The 19,333-nt window shown below is 52.9% G+C and overlaps 2 protein-coding genes and 1 long non-coding RNA gene across 10 annotated transcripts in view; 2 read left to right on the plus strand and 1 right to left on the minus strand.

Annotated features, from left to right (window-relative positions):
* Nucleotides 1–19,333, minus strand: part of LOC115516235 — a 34,385-nt gene that overhangs the window by 2,187 nt on the left and 12,865 nt on the right. The window contains exon 2 of the long non-coding RNA XR_003969502.1: nt 13,269–13,475. This is a non-coding gene — a long non-coding RNA (uncharacterized LOC115516235). The remainder of the gene's footprint in view (nt 1–13,268; nt 13,476–19,333) is intronic.
* On the plus strand, nt 3,506–6,639 carry MRPL52 (mitochondrial ribosomal protein L52). 8 transcript variants are annotated; one of them, XM_030318680.1, is made up of 5 exons: nt 3,506–3,559; nt 3,664–3,724; nt 3,803–3,870; nt 5,643–5,707; nt 6,084–6,639. In XM_030318680.1, the coding sequence occupies exons 1-5, from the start codon at nt 3,532–3,534 to the stop codon at nt 6,231–6,233; spliced, it is 372 nt and encodes a 123-aa protein (XP_030174540.1). In that variant the 5' UTR covers nt 3,506–3,531; the 3' UTR covers nt 6,234–6,639. The 8 variants fall into 8 exon arrangements, with proteins under 8 accessions (XP_030174540.1, XP_030174547.1, XP_030174541.1 ...); XM_030318681.1 differs by having other exon boundaries at nt 3,510–3,559; nt 3,667–3,724; XM_030318686.1 differs by having other exon boundaries at nt 3,510–3,559; nt 3,667–3,724; nt 5,643–5,714; nt 6,084–6,190.
* On the plus strand, nt 8,159–18,900 carry MMP14 (matrix metallopeptidase 14). Its single transcript, XM_030318671.1, has 10 exons — nt 8,159–8,541; nt 12,524–12,672; nt 13,056–13,178; nt 13,558–13,865; nt 14,362–14,523; nt 15,090–15,250; nt 15,428–15,566; nt 15,699–15,849; nt 16,326–16,441; nt 16,816–18,900. The coding sequence occupies exons 1-10, from the start codon at nt 8,437–8,439 to the stop codon at nt 17,148–17,150; spliced, it is 1,749 nt and encodes a 582-aa protein (XP_030174531.1). The 5' UTR covers nt 8,159–8,436; the 3' UTR covers nt 17,151–18,900.

Consider the following 19,333-nt stretch of genomic DNA (forward strand, 5'->3'; position numbering starts at 1 on the left):
TGGGTGGCTCAGTCAGCTAAGCATCTGACTTCAGCTCAGGTGATCAACCCTCAGGTGATCTCGAGGGTTTTTTTTCTGGAGGGGGGGGTTGTTGTTGTTGTGTTGGGGGTTTCTTTGTTTTTGTTTTATTTCTAGGTTCTTGACTTTAAGCCCTGCAATCAGCTGCTCACTGAGGTCAGTGCAGAGCCTGCTTTGGATCCTCTGTTCCCCTGTTTTCTCTGCCCACGCCCCACTCAATACGTGTTCTACCTCTTTCTCAAAAATAAATAAACATTTGTAAATAAATAAATAAAATCTTTAAAATAATAATAATAATAATAATAATAATTTTGCAAACCGATGGTGTCCCCCAAGTGTGTGAGCTACTGAAAGAGAGGAATATTGCTGGTTCAACTATTTTGTATAGTGATGGTGGTAGCCAGCTTGTCATCTTTCCTGTCAATCTTGACTGTTGACACGAAGGTTGTTTTTCCAGCCCCTGGCTTCTACTATTTGATTTGCCAACTGGGAACTATGTAATGGGATTCCAGTGCTGTCTACCTCAGCTGTCTATCTCAGAAACAGCCAAAGGTATACGGAGCCAGGCTTGGGAAAGTGGCATTCAGTCACTATTGCAACTGTCAAACTATAAATCCACAGCCACGTTTTGATTCCGTTTCCTGATCTCTGAAAACTACAAGCAATCTGTACGATTGCTTCCTGGACTGTCTTATCTACTTTACAGATGTATTATGAAAATCATGTGAAATCACTTATATACAAGTGTTTTGATAGGTGAAAATGAAGTGTATGAATGCAAGATGGTAATAGTTCCTTACTGTCTTATTGCCCTTGCCTAGTATTTTGGGATCCATTTGTTGGCTTATAGTCAAGGTTCTTTTGTTCCCATCCTTTTTTTGGTTCAGCCCTAGCTATACCACTCTTATTGTTATTGAAACAGCTGCTTTTACTTCTTAAACCAGGATCCACCCTTCCCCTCTTTCAAAGCACAGCTCAGAGCCACCTCCTGTGGAAAAACTTCCCAGTCTTGCAGAAGGAAATGATAAACTTCCAGATAGGCCATTGCACCACTCCCTCAGTTTCCCCCAGTCAGCACGCATTAAGTGTCTAGCCTAGCACACGGTAATGGGCACTTTTGTAGGAGCTTCACCATTTATAAAGCATCTGTACTTACTTCAGTGTTTTAAGATGTGATATATTAAGGGTTTTTTTTTTTTAATTTTTTTAATGTTTATTTATTTTTGAGAGAGAGACAGAGAGAGGGAGAGAGACAGAGCAAGATCAGGGGAGGGGCAGAGAGAGAGAGAGGGAGACACAGAATCCAAAGCAGGCTCCAGGCTCTGAGCTGTCAGCCCAGAGCCGACGTGGGGCTCGAACTCATGAACCATGAGATCATGACTTGAGTCAAGTTGGACACTTAAGTTGGTTTTTTTTTAAGGTTATTTAATTTTGGGAGGGGGGAGGGGGAGGGAGAGAGGGAATCCCAAGCAGGCTCTACATCATCAGCATGGAGTCCAACTCAGGGCTCATACTCAGGAACCATGAGATCATGACCTGAGCCAAAACCAAGAGTCACACGCTCAACTAACTGAACCACCCAGGTGCCCCTAAGCTTTTTATGAAAAAATTAAGATAAATGAATTCCCCAAGACAAATAAATTATTCAAAAGAGGGAAGGAGCCACAGATCTGTGTTTTCTATGTACCAATACAGTAGTCCCACCTGATCCACAGGGGATACGTTCCAAGAACCCCAGTGGATACTTATAACCATGGTAGTACCAAACCCTGTATATATTATGGGTTTTTTTTTCCCATATAGACATACGTATGATAAAGTTTAATTTAAAATCAGGCACAGTAAGAGATTAATAACAATAAAAATCATAACAATATATTGTAATAAAAGTTATGTGAATGTGATCTCTCTCAAAATGTCTTATTGTACCATATTCATCTTTCTTTTGTAGGTGATAAGATAAAGTGAGGTGAAATATGGGCACTGTAACTTAGCGTTAGGCTACTATTGACCTCACAATTTGTCAGGAGTATCTGCTTCTATAGGGCAACTGAATGTGGATAACTGAAACTGCAGAAAGTGAAACCATGGTTAAGGGGGTACTTCTGTACCTGCCTTGTTGCTGCAAGGATTATATTAGACAATATGTGGTGGTAGCCCTTGTAAAACTGAAATCAGATCTTAGCTCCAAGACCTATTCCCCAAGAAAGCCTTCAGCTTTCTCCAGATCAACTTCCCATTATAGCTACAAATGGGTACTTGCCAACACTCATCTTGGAGGACTTCTGACTTCTGCTGCCTCCATTTTGACCTCAAACTTTTTTTTTTTTTAATTGTTTAATGTTTATTCGTTTTTGAGAGGGAGAGAGACAGAGCAGGAGCAGGAAAGGAGCAGAGAAGGAAACACAGAATTCAAAGCAGGCTCCACGCTCTGAGCTGTCAGCACAGAGCCCAATGTAGACCTCAAATCCACGAGCTGGGAGATCATGACCTAAACTGAAGTCGGATGCTTAACCGACTGAGCCACCCAGGCGCCCCTTTGGTTGGGTTCTTTCCAGCCAGTCTCTTGGCTCAGGTGGAAGACCCTGAGGGCATAGCAACCTCTGAGGAGAATGAAACAACCCAAGCAATAAGCACTGTCCCGAGACACAAAACACCACCCATGATTGACTCTAAGCAAAACACTGATAGATTTGACCTTCACTGCCCCCCTGCAGGTACTCGCCCACCTTTGCCCCTCATTTTCCTTGTATAAACCTGGAAGTATTTTCAGCGCTCTCAGACACTTGACCTCTGTCTTCCTGGTGTTGGTCTCACTGAACTAAATCCCTTTCTGGTTTCACCACTGTCTGTCTGCCTTTGGGTTTTTGTCAGTGGCAAGTGGCCAGAACCTGATCTGTTTGGGATCCCCAGAACCAGGTGCTCTTGCATCCCTGTGCACCTGCTAGAATCTCAACGGTACTGTTACAGTAATGTGGGTGATCATCATTGTCTTCTCTCGCTAGACTGGGGACGCTATCAGAATAGTGATGACGTCTGTTTTGCAGAATCCCCAGCACTTAGTACAATGCTTGCCACATAAGCTCTTCAATTGTGTTGAATAAATAAGGACGGAGACCCAAATTTTCCGATTCATTCTAGATTTGACACCTAGGCTGAGGAAAAACATGTTACAGTGATGCAGAAGACAGAATAAGGGAACTCCTCTAAGATAATGGCATAAATTTCAAAGGACTAGACACCGCTGCGCAGAGATCGCTGGAGCAGCTCAGAACGATTCGGTCTAGGACACGACTTCCACTGAGCATGTAACCAGTACTGACGATTCATACGCAGACCAACTACTGTCGCCTAAATACTAGGGCCGCAGTTTTGTCCCTCTCTTCCGTACAATGGCCCAAGATGGCGGGGCCCGTGATTGAGAACCAGATTCAAGATGGCGGCTTCCGACTTCCCATGCGGCGTAGCGCGTGACACCGGGGCCACGCCCACTTCCGGCTCCGCGACTTCAGCATGGCTGCTTTAGGTACCCTGTTTTTAAGTAAGTGGGTGTGGAGTTGGTGGGCTCAGGGGCCCGCGGGGGCAGGGCTAGGACCCCTGAGTTGAGTGCACGGCCTCTCTCCCAACTCTGCCCTGTTTTCCCAGCAGGTGTCCGGAAGCTGCACAGTAGCGTGGCGGCTCGGGCGGGCAGTCAGTGGCGACTCCAGTGAGTTACTGGTTTAAGGGGGTCCTGGGGTGCCAGAAGGTGGGCTGAATCCTCACCGGAATGTTTTTCTCCACCCAGGCAGGGCCTGGCTGCTAACCCCTCTGGCTACGGGCCCCTTACGGAGCTCCCAGACTGGTCTTACGCGGGTGAGCGCTGATCTGACAGTTAACTGTCCCTAAGAGAGTTTCGCCGAGATGGAACGTCCCTGGACTGAGGGTGGGAGGGAGAAGGGGGTTAAGGTGGGGATGTGTGTGAGTGAACATAGTATTGAACTTTATATTTGGAGTTGGGGAGAAGCAGCCTGGTTACTTTGTATTTTAAATTATGCCTATAGAAAGTGCAGCTAGACAGGATCTTGTGGGGTGAGAAGATAATTCTAACTTGGGGCGCCCCGGGGGAGGGAGTGACAAGATCTTTACGTTTCTCAGGGGCGACGATTTTTAAAAAGGTAGAAAGACCCACCATTCTACCTGGTGAGTACATTGTTGAGAATTTGGTACCAGATGCAGGGAGAACTCTTTGAAAGGCTGCCTAAATGAACATCTCAGAAGAGAGGGGTAGAAGGGTGAGGACTGAGGATGGCGGGCTCCCTTCAGAAAAATTTCTTCCCTTGAAAAAAAAGGAAGGAAGGAAGGAAAAGGAAAGGAAGAAGGAAAAAATAGATATTAGACCTAGAAGGGAGGGATGTTAGAAAAGTTGAAGCCATTCCCCATTCCCTATATGGGACTCCAGTTACAGGTGGGAAAACTGAGGCCTCAGAGTTCCCGTGATCAAACAGCTAGGTAATAGCAAAGCTAGGACTAGAACTGAGCGGGAGCCAGGCACCGTTCAACAGCACAGAGACCTGAATACTAATACCCTATTGGATTCTATAGAAGTGTGATCCTGAAGAGGATGGTGAAGGTTTTTCTGTTCGTTATTTACTGTAGGAAGCCTAGCACCTCCCAGAAGTAGTATGGAATATTGGAAAGACTCTGGAATTGAGTCTTAATTCAGGTTTCTTTACTTGCTAACTTGTAGTCTTGGACATGTTACTTAATTGTATCTCTCAGTTTCCACAAAACTTTTGGGCAGACTTTTCACTGTTTGCTTCTTACTCTGTAGAAAGTAAGTGTCCTTTTTCTTCAGCTCCATTATTAACTACTTCAGGTCAGATATTGCATCTTTTCACCAAGTCAGCAGATAGTTATAGAATTTTGATTATGTGGTTGTGTGCCTACCCTGCACTACAGTGAAATCTAGGAATGCAATCCATGAAAGTCTGGCTGGGAAAACAGCATGACATCTTTAAAAATTAATAATAGTTCAGTGCTCTACCCCTTTCCAAGAGGATCTGAAGTGCCACATAAGGCCAAAACAAAACACAACAACAACAAACAAACAAAAAAAGCAATAGTACAATAAATGTCCCAAGGCAAATAGATGAATAATAAATAACCAATATGCACTTCTTTCATAAAGAGATTTGACAGAGTTGAAAAGGTTAGAGAATGATTTCTGGGACAGATAGGGCTGGGAGGGGGGGGGGGGCCTAAGGATGAGAACTGGGCTAAAAGGAAAGGAAAAGAAGGTATTTCATTATGGAGTGAGATGGGATTCAGCAAAGATTCATGGAGAGTGGAACGGTGATCAGATTATTTGAGTGGGGGGTTTCTAAAGCTAAAATGAGATTCAGCACTTCAAAGGACCTTGAATTCCAGGACAATGAGGGGTAAGTGAAATCGAGTAGGAGTGTGCCTCAGAGCTTATTCTTGGCATATCTTACCGTTGACACTGAGGGATGGGTTTTGGAGAACTAAGCCATCACAGGTGTGAAAGTGGAAGAAAGGAACTAGAGACTGGTTCTTCCCTTGTCCCTGTCACAGTGCCTTCACAAGGTGCTGTCAGCCATCTCTAATACTTGTCTTTTTTTCTGCAGATGGCCGCCCTGCGCCTCCAATGAAAGGCCAGCTTCGAAGAAAAGCCCAAAGGGAGAAGTTTGCAGTGAGTGGCTAGAGCCCAAGCCAGGGCAACCTGTGTGTACTTGGAGGGAAAAAACTTTACATTTTAATTTGTCTTGAGCTGTACTGACACATAAGCTAACTCGTACCCCCTATACCGAGGTTTTAACAGCTCAAGGTTTTTACAGTGCTTTGAGGAGGGGGGAATGGAGTGAGCACTCCGAGGGTGGGAACCAGTGGTAGACATTCTGCTACACATTCTCCTTCCTCCTACTTCCCAACCCAGGACCTGGTCCCCCTCCCCACTCAACAGTGTCATTTTCCAGCTGAAACTTTTGCCTTTGATCTGTGAGTGAAAGGATATATGTGCAGAGCCCAAGCCCCAGATGTTATCCACCCTGTTTTCCTGTCTGTTTCAGAGACGAGTTGTACTGCTGTCACAGGAAATGGATGCTGGCTTACAGGCATGGCAGCTCAGGCAGCAGAAGTTGCAGGAAGAAGAAGGGAAACAGAAAAACGCTCTTAAACCCAAAGGGGCTCTACTGCAGAACCCACTACCAAGTCAATAAAAAGCAATACCTGCCTCCCTTTCCCAGCCTCTCTCTGGCTTTCTTCTCTATCACCTATATGCTTCATCCTGGTCAGAAGAGAGCCTTCACGTTTCCCATCTGTCTTCCCGGCACAAGAGCTTGGACACCAGAAAGAACAGCCTGTAAGATCACTGCCTGGAAGAGTTGGCTTAGTGCCCTCATCACTGGCTCCGTTCCAGTTCAGTGGAACCTCGCTCTGGGATGCTTCCCTCCTTCACGAGCCATAGGACTGGCCCAACTATGAACAGTAGCTGCTCTGCGAACTGCTACGAAAAAGGGGCAGCAGTTTTCCTGGTGTTAGCTAGGCACTCAAGCCTTTAACAGCCCATACACAGCTCAGGCTGTGTGCAGTTACTCATTTAATAAATGTTTTGATAAAAAAGGCTTTCCGGCTGAGGTCCATTTCTTGGCAAGCAACTGGTGTCAGTTTTCCTAAGCTTCAGATACATGGCCCAAGAGGATACCCCCACCGGGAACACTGACATGGGAAGAACCAGACTTGGGTGTCGCATGTTCTGCTAAAGAGTTGGATTCTGAGGTTTCTTTGGTTCTGGCAAAATTCCAGAGGTTGGTTAGAGAGAGGCCTGTACCTCCCAACCGCACTTTGTGTAGGGGAGCCCTGGAGGTAGGTGCTCAGCCCCCAAACAGTCACCATGGCATAAGTATCTAATACCCATCATATATCTCCCACAAACCTGTTAGCTGTCCGGGACCCAGGGAAAGCTTTCATTTAATCACAGATTCTGGGGGAAAAGGACCTTTGCTCCAGTTACAATACAGAGCACTGGGCTTTTCTTCCGTTATCCTGCCACAAACTTGTAATAGTTCCTGGATCTCTAGAATTTCTGGAGCTTCCTACCTGACCTAATTTCTGTCCAGCCTCCTTTATTCCTTGCTTTCTTTCCCTCCCTTCTTCCCCCCACAACCTCCTTCCTCTCTCGCTGACCAATGCAATTCTGGGATCTTAGATTTCGCTGATGGTCGAGTTTTCTGTCTCCCACACTTTTCCTGCTTCTGTTGTGCTGCTTTTCCAGATCTAACTCAACCTCTTATCTGTCTCTCTCCCCCACTATCCACTTCAGCGTGCCCTTCCCTTCTCCTGCATCCCTCCACATTTTGTTATCAGTTTAGTCAGTCCCTGAAGACTTTAGTCTTCAGGGAACTGCCTTTTTCCAGTGTAGAGGGGGAGCTAAACCCCCAAAGTCCTAATTCCCAATCTCTCTGGTCTAACAGTTTCCCTAAATTTGATTTGCCTTTCCCCACATTCCATGGCCTTGTACCTCTTTCCTCCCCAGCCTGCTCTAATTTAGGGAGCAGCCAGATTGCAAATGATGATGATTAAGGGAGTGCATTTGTCTTTCCATAAGAACCCCCAGACCCAATGTGGTTGTGCAATTTGTTGGTGGGTGGGTGGATTATATTACTGTTGCATGTTTGCAGCAGGAGAGGGATGGAGGTGGTTGTCAAGATCCAGGGGCAAAAGTTTCAATTTGGTTGAGCCACAGGTCTCAGCGGACAAACACCCAACCCAGGTGTCCTGGACATGGAAGACCTTCACCACCGTCATCCTAGACTCTGAACTCGTTTGTGCCAACCACTGGGCTTCCCAGTACTTCCCACTCTGAGGTGAGACAAATGCTGAATACCAGAGGACTCAAGCCACCCAAAATATGCTTAGGGGGAGAAAGTCTCCCACATCCCGTCCGCTGGGTCCCCCCCCCCCCCCGACCCCCGTCCTTAGCTGTGGCCTCAACCCCTGCAGATGGCAGCCTCCACCACAGAAAGGCAACTTAGGGTTTTTTTTTTTTTTTTTTTTTTTACCCGGCTCTTGGCTGTAATTGGATTCAGGCTGAAACAACCACGTCCGCACCGGGAAAGGAGGGCATTGGGGCGGGGGCGGAGAGGCTGTGGGAGAAGGGAGGGACCAGAGGAGAGAGTGAGAGAGGGCTCGCGGATCCAGTTCGCAGACTAAGCAGAAGAAAGATCAAAAAACAGAAAAGAGGGGACGAGCAAACAGGCGCTTTCAAGAGCAATCCCCTCATCTCCAAGCGGACAACGGTCTAGGAATCCAAACTCAGCGCCCACCGAAGACAAAGGCGCCCCAAGGGAGTGGCGGCACGACCCCAGGGCTTGGGCCCCACCGCGGAGCCCGCACGGCTGGCGGCCGGGACAGTCGCGGACCATGTCTCCTGCCCCACGGCCCGCCGGCGGTCTGCTACTCCCCCTGCTCACGCTCACCACCGCGCTCGCCTCCCTCAGCTCGGCCCAAAGCAGCTTCAGCCCCGAAGTAAGTGAGCTCCTCCAGTCCTGCCGGGAGTCGCGCCCGCCGGGGAGGCGAGCCGGGGGTCTCCCAGGTCTCCCCCGCTTGGAGAGCAGGGCGCCGGAGGTCTCTGGCCCTCCGGCCCGCAGGAACCCCCTCCCTTCCTTTCCCTGCTCATCTCCAAACTTCCAAGTCGATCCAACTTCTGCTTCCCCCCAACCAACCCCCGACCCGCCGCCAACTTTCTTCCCCAGTCCTTTCCTGGGAAGAGCTTTACAGCGGGGCCCACCCCAACCCTCCCGGTTCTGCCGGGCTGTGAGTTCAGCTCCGGAACCAGGAGGGAGCCTGGTAAATACTTGAACTCGGCTCAGACCCAGCGCTGCCCTGGTTCCTTGTCATGTGCGCGAGATCGTTGTTTCTTCAACTTTCCAACCCTCCAGCGCTCTCCCGCCCGCGCCCGCCGGCGCTGGGGCTGCCAGGGAGGCTCGGGTGGACGGCGCCGCGGCTCCGGGCCCCCCACGCTGAGCGCCTCCCGGGCGGTCCCGGCCCTCCGTGGATGCAGGCGCCGCCAGGTGGGGTCGGGGCTGGACGGCCTGGCGGCCCCGGCCCCCGACCCACCCCGCCTTCCCGAGCGGACCCCTCTGTGTCCCCGGCCCGGAGCCCTGGCGTCGAGGGTCGCGGAGCTGGCGCCCTGGCCGCGTTTCCGTACACACAAAGCTCTCCTTGTGAGCCAGGGGCTCGGCCGGCCGAGCAGCCGCCTCCTGCCTCTACCCCCACTCACACCACCCGCCTCCAGCGACGCCTTTAGGCTCTTTTTGTTGCTTTTGTTAATTGCTTTTCTGTGTTAATTGCAGGGAGACTGAGGGCTACGCACCCGGGAGTAGGTTGAGAGGGCCAGGCCCAGGGCACCCCGCAGGGTCTCCACCGCCTCCGGCGACCCCCCCCCCCCCACATCTTTCCCAGACGCTGGCCCACCGGCCCGGGAGGAAGCCGCGTGGGAGTTGTCTGGGGAGGTTTTTCCTCTTTCTTTCTCTCTCTCTCTCTCTTATTTTGGGGTGAAGGTGGGAGACGAATTTGATCAGCTTCTTATTTTGGGCCATCCCAACCCACTCAGCCCGGCAGGGCCTGGGTGCGGTCGGGAGGGGCCGGGAAGGGCCCCAGAAGGGGGAGGGGATCTGGACTTGGCTTCCTCCCTCCTGGTCCTGGCCCTGGACCCACCCCTGGAGGAAACATCTCCAGAAAGAACACACTCTCTCTGTCCCGAAGGGATCCGAGGCTAAAAAGAAAAGCGTGGCCCTGGGGAGGGGGTGGCCAAGGAGAGTGCGAATCTGCTGTGGGGCCCAGCTTGACACGGTCCTGCTGGAGGAGGCATCCTCTCTCCAGGCCTGGAGTCTTCATCCGAGGTCTGCAAGGAGAGCCCCTAACAAAAGGAGTCTGGACATCTAGGGGCTGTCCCCTGCCAACTTTGCCTGCCCTGCCTTCCCTCCCCTGCCCCACTAGGCCCCCCTAGGGGAGGGGCGGCAGCCCTGGCTCTGTTTTAAGTGGGTCATGGGCAGTCCCAGTGCCAGAACCACCGTTTGCTTCTGGGCCACGGAGGGAGGAACAGGCCCAGAGGCTCTGATCCAGGGCCTGCTGGAAAGCCAGAGTTCCCCTCATCCACCCACCCACCTACCCACCTTCTGCAGGACTCCTAGGCCAGAGGTGGGAGGGGTTCTGTTGAGTTTTCCCCTAGGGGAATACTCAGACCACTCAGTTTTCAAGACAAAGCCAGCCAACTGAGTTTTTTGACCTAACATTGTTGCTCCCTCTCCAGGCCAATCTAGAGGGCGAGCTCGGGTGGCCAGGCCTCAGCCAGCCGGGTCCCTCCCACCAGGCCTCCAGAGTCCTGCACCAGCTCCGGGACAGCCCTCTCCTCCTCGTGGCCTGTCTGGCACTTGGCCCTTCCCCCACCCAGCCGCAGACACAAGAGTCCTCTCTTCTGTGGTTCCAACCTCACCTCCTAGTCTTCTCTGTGGTTCTTGCTTTGCTCAGAGCCTAGGCCTGGGAGGAGAGGGATGGGAGCACTTCCTTTCCAGGCTTTGTGGCTCTCTTTGACTCCAGGGAAGTCCCTTTCTTGCCTAAGTCTCCATTTTTCTCTCTTGCGCATGGTGGGGGGGCCGGGGGGACTTTGTGGGTGTGAATATTTAGACCTGCCTACTTTCTTGAAAGACTCACGGGGGAGAGGGATTGATCCCACCGCTCCTAGATGTGGATTCTCTCCACCTCTCTGCCACCCTATATTCTGTCATTCTGCCCTAGCAGAATTCCCCTCAGCTTTGCTCCCTGAGGGTTGAGGGGGCCTGACTTCAGTCCTCCTGACTGCCAGCTCCAGGAGTAGGCCACTCCCATGCTTCTCCAAAGCTGAAGTAGTGGCTCCCCCACCCGGGGTCATAAGCCTGGGGTGTGTGTACCCTACAGGTAAGGCCAAGGGCAAAGGGAGTTTCCTGCATACTTGGGCACAGGCCATTGCAACCTCCCACGGGCACTAGCTGTGGCATCAGCCAGTGCAGGTCAGGGCAAGCAAGCCTACAGCTTGTGGGGAGAGTAGCCGGGTTCTGGAGCACCCTGCTCTGCTCCCCTGTGGTAGAGCAGAGGTTAAACTTTGCTCCCTCCTCTACCCCTGAGGAGGGGCTCTCAGAGCCGGGTGGTGCTAAGGTTATTCAGGCCAGGCCTGTTGGCTGGGGAAAGGCTGGGTTGTTTACATCTTGGGCCCTAACTCCCATCAGCCTTGGGGGATCACTTCCCAGAACCCTGTTGCAATTCTTGCCCCTGCGGGCACATGTCTCCAGTCAGCTGCTCCTGAATCACCCCCAGCCCCAATGCAGGAGCACTGCTCCACTTCCCGGGCTGGGCCCAGAGGTGAAGGGCCACATGAAGATCCATCCTGACAACCTGGGATAAGGGATGTGGTGCCCAACAGCAGCCTCCACCCCTCTGCACTCCCAGATTCCATCCCAGGCAACGTGCAGGCCCCCTCTGGACTCCTTAAGAAGGCAAAGCTGGAACAGGGACCAGAGTAGTATCTCCCCTAGAGAATCCCAGCATTTTCATATTCCATATACACCTTGGCTCATTTTACTTTTCAGGCTTTAGGAAAATACTCCATTGTTCTTACAATAAAGGCTGACTTTTTTTCCCCCCATCAGCAGGGCTTTGTAGTTTGCATACCTTTCAGTCAAACATCAAAAACCTAACTTTATTTTAAGGCAGCATGCCAGCTTTTATATTATGAACAATTCACAACATACCTTAAGTAAAATACAGTCACCGAGTCTCTACCACCTCCCCCATCTCCCACTGCCCGTACTGAGAACCTTAAATAAGGGCCTTTAGGTCCCATGCCCTAGGTCAGATGCTCGGATGGGAACAGTGGCAGGATCCTGGCTCAGTGGCTGGATCACACCCCCGACACCTCCAAACGTCCCGGCTTCCCCCTCTCAGCAGCCAGCCTCAGCCCTAGCTCCTTTTCTGCTCACCTTTCCAAAAAGATCTCAGCTGTGAGGGTCCTGGAAGCATGGCATCCCTGTCCCAAGAGGGTCTCATGCCAGGACCAAAATAGAGCCCCCCCTCAGCCTCCCCACCTCCACCCATCAGGGCACAACCCATTCTCAGGTAGGACATGCTATATTTACAAGAACACTGACACGGAGGAGGAAAGTGCTGGAGGAATCTCAGCTCTGAGAAGACGAGCCATCTGGGTTCCCATTCTCAAGAGAGTTCACAGCCAAAGTCCAGAGCTGTGGCTCCGCACCCTGTTTGAGCCCACAGCCCCAAGAAGGCAAGTCCTACTGGGGCCTGGGCCAGAGTTCAGGTCCAGCCTGGGAATTCCTCCAGCCCCACTGCCAGAGCCAGGCTGGGAGCTCGTTGCCCTTTCCTCCTAAGCCAAGGGTGCATGCCAGACACCGTGAGGGGGTAGAGTCTCCCCTTGGGCCAAGTGGGGATGCTCTAAGCCACGTTTCTTTCCCTACAGGCCTGGCTGCAGCAGTATGGCTACCTGCCCCCAGGGGATCTGCGAACGCACACACAGCGCTCACCCCAGTCCCTCTCAGCTGCTATCGCTGCCATGCAGAGGTTCTACGGTCTGCGAGTGACGGGCAAGGCTGATGCAGACACCATGAAGTAAGTGCTAGGCCCCGGCAGGAATTCTGCCCAGCACCCACAGAGCACAGAGAAGTTGCTACCTGACTCCTGCCCCCTACCTCAACCCCGCACGCTGACTCTGAGTTACGTATGCCTACATGTGCTCCTTCTCTCCCCTGGTCTCTGGCCCGTGCATCCCTTCTCCTCCCCCATGCCCTACAGTCTCCCCCCACATCCCCACCTGACCCTGCCTCCGCCCACCCTACACTCCCACTTTTTTTTTTTTTTTTTTAGACTCTCTCTTATCCACCCTGACCTCATAACCTTGGCCCTTTCCCACACTGACCCTGAGGCCAGGCACTCCCCCACTCTGAAGACCTTTCTCTTTCATACACTATCCTGACTGCAATCTCACACCCCAGGGCCATGAGGCGCCCCCGCTGTGGTGTCCCCGATAAGTTTGGAGCTGAGATCAAGGCCAATGTTCGAAGGAAACGCTATGCCATCCAGGGCCTCAAATGGCAGCATAATGAGATCACTTTTTGGTGAGTCCAACAGGCAAGTTGCCTTTCTCCCATCAGGGTTGCCCTTCCTGTCAACTGTACTTACAGACTGAGGACTCCTGTCCTACTCACCTCTGTTCCCGTGAAGCATCCTCGGGAGTGGGGAGGAAAGGGGCTTTAATCCTGGAGAAAGGTGCAGCCTGGGGGGCGGGGGGTACATCCCAGGGCCAGAAAACCAAAGCCTATGGGTCCCTTGAGCCCTCAGTTCTTGGGGCTGAGGCATCGTGAGGCAGCAGGAAGAGCCAGGTCAGCAGAGGTGGCTGGGCGGTTCACGCAAACCTGGGAAAGTGCAAGGAGGGAGAATTTTATCCGTTGTTATCCTAACACACTCCCATCCTCTCCCCGTGCGGCTGGACCTCAGCATCCAGAATTACACCCCCAAGGTGGGAGAGCATGCCACATTCGAGGCCATTCGCAAGGCATTCCGCGTGTGGGAGAGTGCCACACCACTTCGTTTTCGAGAGGTACCCTATGCCTATATCCGAGAGGGCCATGAGAAGCAGGCCGACATCATGATCTTCTTCGCTGAGGGCTTCCATGGTGACAGCACACCTTTCGATGGCGAGGGTGGCTTCCTGGCACATGCCTATTTCCCAGGCCCCAACATTGGAGGGGACACCCACTTTGACTCTGCCGAGCCCTGGACTGTCAGGAATGAGGATCTGAATGGTGAGCGAGGTAGCCCTGGGACTCATTTATTCTGGGGAGAGTCAGTGATCGTTTTCATGGGGGGTCTCCCGCCTCCTCCCAAAACCTCAAACCCCACAGTCTCTGGGCTACAAACATCTCCTAGTCTGACTTCCAGTGAAAGCAGGGATCTTATTTTGAGCTATTTACATCTGGTCCCTTCTCTCACCCAATCATTGACTTCCCAGTCAAAGACTTCCCACTTTTCTAGGCAAATGGCACCTCCAACTCCTGGGAGAAACTGGGGCCCAGATAGGACCTCAGCTCCCCTTAATACACATCTTCCTGGTACTGGTATCTGGCCCCAGAGCACTCTCTCACCTCCAACCAGAACAGATCGCTGACTGGCTTGGTGGCTTTTTGGGTGGGAAACATAACAGGCCCAGCCTCGGGTATGAAAATGAAGCCTCTGGTGGGAAAGCAGAGAGTCTGAGGGAAGGGGCCCAGGCTGCCCTCATAATCATCCCCATCCGTTCAGGGAATGACATCTTTCTGGTGGCTGTGCACGAACTGGGCCACGCCCTGGGCCTGGAACATTCCAACGATCCCTCGGCCATCATGGCACCCTTTTACCAGTGGATGGACACAGAGAACTTCGTGCTGCCCGATGACGACCGCCGAGGCATCCAGCAACTGTATGGTGAGTAATGTATGCCTACATGTGCTCCTTCTCCCTCCTGGTCTCTCTGGCCCGTGCACCCTTTCTCCTTCCCATGTCCTACAGTCTCCTCCCGTCCCCGCCAGGCCCTGCCTCCACCCACCCTACACTCCCACTTGTTTTTACGTTATTTTTTCTATATATTTTTTAAATTGTTTTCAGTGTCTATTTAGTTTTGAGAAAGAGAGACAGAGCGTGAGCGGGGGAGGGACAGAGAGAGAGGGAGACACAGAATCTGAAGCAGGCTCCAGGCTCCAAGCTGTCAGCACAAAGCCCGACACGGGGCTCGAACTCACAAACCACGAGATCATGACCTGAGCGAAGTCAGCTGCTTAACCGACTGAGCCACCCAGGCACCCCTATTTCTTCTATATATTTTATTCCTGTCTCACTTTTGATCCCACCTTTTCTGTCCTGCCCCAGCTGATTGCTTCAGCCTCCTCTAAAGGTCCACCCACATCTTTGCAAGGGTATCGTCTGCCCATATATCTGTTCTTTCCTCTCCCCTGTCACAAAGTCTAAAGTGCCTTTCATGTTCTCTACACCAGGAAGTGAGTCAGGGTTTCCCACCAAGATGCCCCCTCAACCCAGGACTACCTCCAGGCCCTCTGTCCCTGACAAGCCCAAAAACCCCACCTATGGGCCCAACATCTGTGACGGGAACTTTGACACCGTGGCCGTGCTCCGAGGGGAGATGTTTGTCTTCAAGGTGAGAGGAAGAAGTGGGCTGGTTTGGGAGGCAAGGGGGCTCTATGCCCAGCAGGCTGGGTGGAAACAGCAGCAGGAAGACTAAGAACTAGAGCTGAGGCAGTGGGAAGCTTTGGGGACTGAGCCAGAGGACTAGCTACAAGACATAACGCCCTGTCCCCACCTTGATGCCTTCCAGGAGCGCTGGTTCTGGAGGGTGAGGAATAACCAGGTGATGGATGGATACCCCATGCCCATTGGCCAGTTCTGGCGGGGCCTGCCCGCATCCATTAACACTGCCTACGAGAGGAAGGATGGCAAGTTTGTCTTCTTCAAAGGTAACCAGGCATTCTACCTTAGTGCTCTGGGTGTGGGGAGAGTCTCCCTGAAAGAGTGGATTCCACTCGACTTCTCCAGAGCCGCAGGAGCCCAAGTGGAACCCTGATCGTGCCCTTCTCTCTCCTCCCCAGGAGACAAGCACTGGGTGTTTGACGAAGCTTCCCTGGAACCTGGCTACCCCAAGCACATCAAGGAGCTGGGCCGAGGACTGCCTACTGACAAAATTGATGCTGCTCTCTTCTGGATGCCCAATGGAAAGACCTACTTCTTCCGGGGAAACAAGTGAGACCCCATCCTCTTGACCCGAGGCCTCTCTCCTCAGATACCACCACCAGATTCTCTCAGTCCTACAGGAGGACCCACTTTACCCCTGGGATGTTTCCCTGGAGAAGTTGCTGGCTGAGCCTCTGCTATTGCCTAGCAACAGACAGCCTCCATTAGGTGCTGAGTGAGTGGGAAGTGACCGGGTCACCATTTCAGACCTGGTCATTTGGCGCCTCCTGCCCCCAGCGCCGTGCCTCCACCCCAGCTGCCAGGCACTATCATTAAAGGCTACTGGTGGCTCCTTGCAGCCTGGGACCTCCCATCCACCCCCACCTTCCGCCACTTTCAGCCACAGGCCCTCATTACTCAAAACCCCTGTCCTGCACCCTGTCCTTAGCCACCCTTTGCTCGCTGGTGAATTCAGTCCTGGGCCCTGCTACCCTCCAAGGACATGCCCAGAGCCCAACCGCTTCCCCTCCTCTCCTCTCCTCCAGGTACTACCGTTTCAACGAAGAGCTCAGGGCAGTGGACAGCGAGTACCCCAAAAACATCAAGGTCTGGGAAGGAATCCCTGAGTCTCCCAGAGGGTCATTCATGGGCAGCGATGAAGGTGAGCGGCAAGCGGGGGAGGGTCTCTGTGGGGGGGGGGGTATGAGGACAGGGGGTTAAGGAAGAACAGGAGGAAAGATGGACAGTATCACGTAGAAAGCAGTGATGATGAGAACAGCAGAACCCTTGCTGTGTGCCAGGCTCTGAGCAAAGTGCTTTGTGCACATCGGATACCTAATCACCACCATGCTGCCAGCCTGCCACTAGAATTACCCCCTTTTACAGCTGAGGAACCCGATGTTCGGAAAGGGTTGGGGATTAGCTCAACCGGGTCACTCCACTCACAGATTTTCCTTCTGTTCTTCTCTCTGTGGGTCTTCTGGATGCTGCCCCCATCCCTTGTTCTCCTTGCCACCTTCTTGCTGACCCCTGCAGTCTTCACTTACTTCTACAAGGGGAACAAATACTGGAAATTCAACAACCAGAAGCTGAAGGTAGAGCCAGGCTACCCCAAGTCAGCCCTGCGGGACTGGATGGGCTGCCCCTCATCGGGGGGCCGGCCAGATGAGGGAACTGAGGAGGAGACAGAGGTGATCATCATCGAGGTGGACGAAGAGGGTGGCGGGGCAGTGAGCGCGGCCGCCGTGGTGCTGCCTGTGCTGCTGCTGCTCCTGGTGCTGGCCGTGGGCCTCGCCGTCTTCTTCTTCAGACGCCATGGGACCCCTAAACGACTGCTCTATTGCCAGCGTTCCTTGCTGGACAAGGTCTGACCCCCACTGCCGCCCGCCCACTCCTACCACGAGGACTTTGCCCCTGAAGGCCAGTGGCAGCAGGTGGTGGTGGGTGGGCTGCTCCCACCTGTCCCGAGCCCCCTCCCTACCCTGCCCCCCACTTCCCTTCTTTTCTGTCCCACGGCTGCCTCTCTCAACCTCAACCCTGGCATTGCTTCTTCCCTAGATGGGTCCCCTGGGGGCTGATCAGGGGCCGCCCCTTCCAGCCCCTGCCCCCCCCCCCCGGGGGGCCTCTGTTGCTTGGTGTGTGTCCAGCCCCATCTGAATGTCTTGGCTCTGCACTTGAAGGCAGAACCCTCGGACCTCGCTGGCAAAGGTCAAATGGGGTCATCTGCTCCTTTTCCATCCCCTGATGTACCTTCAACCTCTGAACTCTGACCTCATCAGGCTCTGGGCATTCCAGCCCCACGAGCCCCCAGGCGCACCCCGTTGGCAGCTTCCTACCACTCTTTCTGGCTAAAAGGAATATAATTTTGCTGTGGGGGGAGACCCTGAGAGAGTAGGAGTGGGTGGGGGCTGCACAGCTACCCTAAGACCTTGGGAGGAAAGCTCAGAGTCAGTCCTCTCTGCAAAGATCTGCCTCTGCTGCGCCTGGCCCCAAGAACTTCCCCAGAAGGAGCCTGAGCCATTAAGGGGCTGTAGAAACCCTTGACGGCCCTACCTCCACAAATGTTAGCTTCAGCCAGGGATGTCAAGGTTAGAGGAGCTGAGACCAGGGGGTGCAGCTACCGGGGTGGTGTGGGGCCAAGGACAGAGACTGTCTGGAGCCCTGGGGGTCAACCTGAAGGCCACAGAGAAAGAATCTTGCTCAAATGCAGGCAGCTGGGGTAGGGACCAAGGAACAGAGCAGTCAGAGGGGACAAGACAGGACCAAAAGGCTAACAGGGAGGTGCAGTGGGAGTGGATGGCCAGGGGCCGGGCAGGCCAGGCCAGCAGGGACACGGCAAGGTGGACTGTGGTACCCAGGGAAGGGCATGTTTTATTGGAGCTCTCAGGAAGAGGCTGAGAGAGGCACATCTACTCACACACCTCCTCCACTTTGGTGCCCTTCCTCCAACCAGAGTACACGTATGGGAAGGGTGGGGAGCCCAGAGAAAGCAGCAGAGACAACACATATCCAGGGACTGGCGACTTGGGACCTTAATGAGGGCGGCCACCTAGTTAGGGAGGTGACTGACCAGGGGCTGGCAACGCTCAGCCAGCAGCCTCAGCTGGCCTCAGTGAGACGGCAGGTGCCTGGGTGAGTCTCAGTCAGGTTAGCCCCTCACTTCCTGATGCCCCTGCCCCTCAGCCCATCCTGCCGGTGTCCTGCCTCCTCTCCCCCACCCAGTCCACCCATTTGAAGTCTCCTTTGGCCACCACAGGTGGTCATGGTACCGGGGACTTGGGAGAGTGAGACCCTGTGGGGGCAGTGAGAGGAGAGGGACGTCAGGGGTGGGAGGTTATGGGGGGTGGGGGGAGCGTGGGATGAACGGTGCTGGCAGTTCGGCTAAATTTGTCTTGTTTGGGTTTTTTGTTTTGTTTAATGTATATTTTTATTATAATTATTATATATGAATTCCCTTCAAATCGTTCCTTTTTGTTAACAAGGGGCATGGGAAGGGTGGGGGTGGGGGGGCAGAGGCATCCGACCCCAGGAACCTGCAGGGCGGGGCTGGGTCAGTGCCCTCTAAGGACATTTTTGACCTTGTTCAACCTTTCCACAAAGAATAAATGGTGTTTCACATTCTTTGTGTGGCTGCATTCTCTCAGAAAGAGAAATGAATGGAAAAGGCACTCGTAACCGGTGTTTTCTGTGATGTGGGGTTTTAATATTTTTCATAAAGGACTATGTTTATTCTTGGTGGACAACATGGACTCAGGGCTGTAGCTGGGAAGTAGGACATACTCCACCGGGGCAGAGAAGTGGTCCACAGAGCCCAGCTGCTCTCTCCCAACCTAGCCAAGAGGTTACTTTAGAGGCCCAGAGCTGCAAAGGGCAAGAGGAAGTGGTCAAGTTGAGGCCACTCGGAAAATCTTCCTAAATTGCATTACCCTGTCACGTGATCCGGCCGCAGACCCTCCATTTCCCCAGACCTGTCTTTTTGCTGCTGGGGACTCCCAGGATCCTTGACACTCGGCCCTTTACCCCAGCCCTCAGCATCTAAGCCTCTTCTAGGCCT

Source organism: Lynx canadensis, chromosome B3, assembly GCF_007474595.2.
Source record: "Lynx canadensis isolate LIC74 chromosome B3, mLynCan4.pri.v2, whole genome shotgun sequence".
Taxonomy (NCBI): Eukaryota; Metazoa; Chordata; class Mammalia; order Carnivora; family Felidae; genus Lynx; species Lynx canadensis.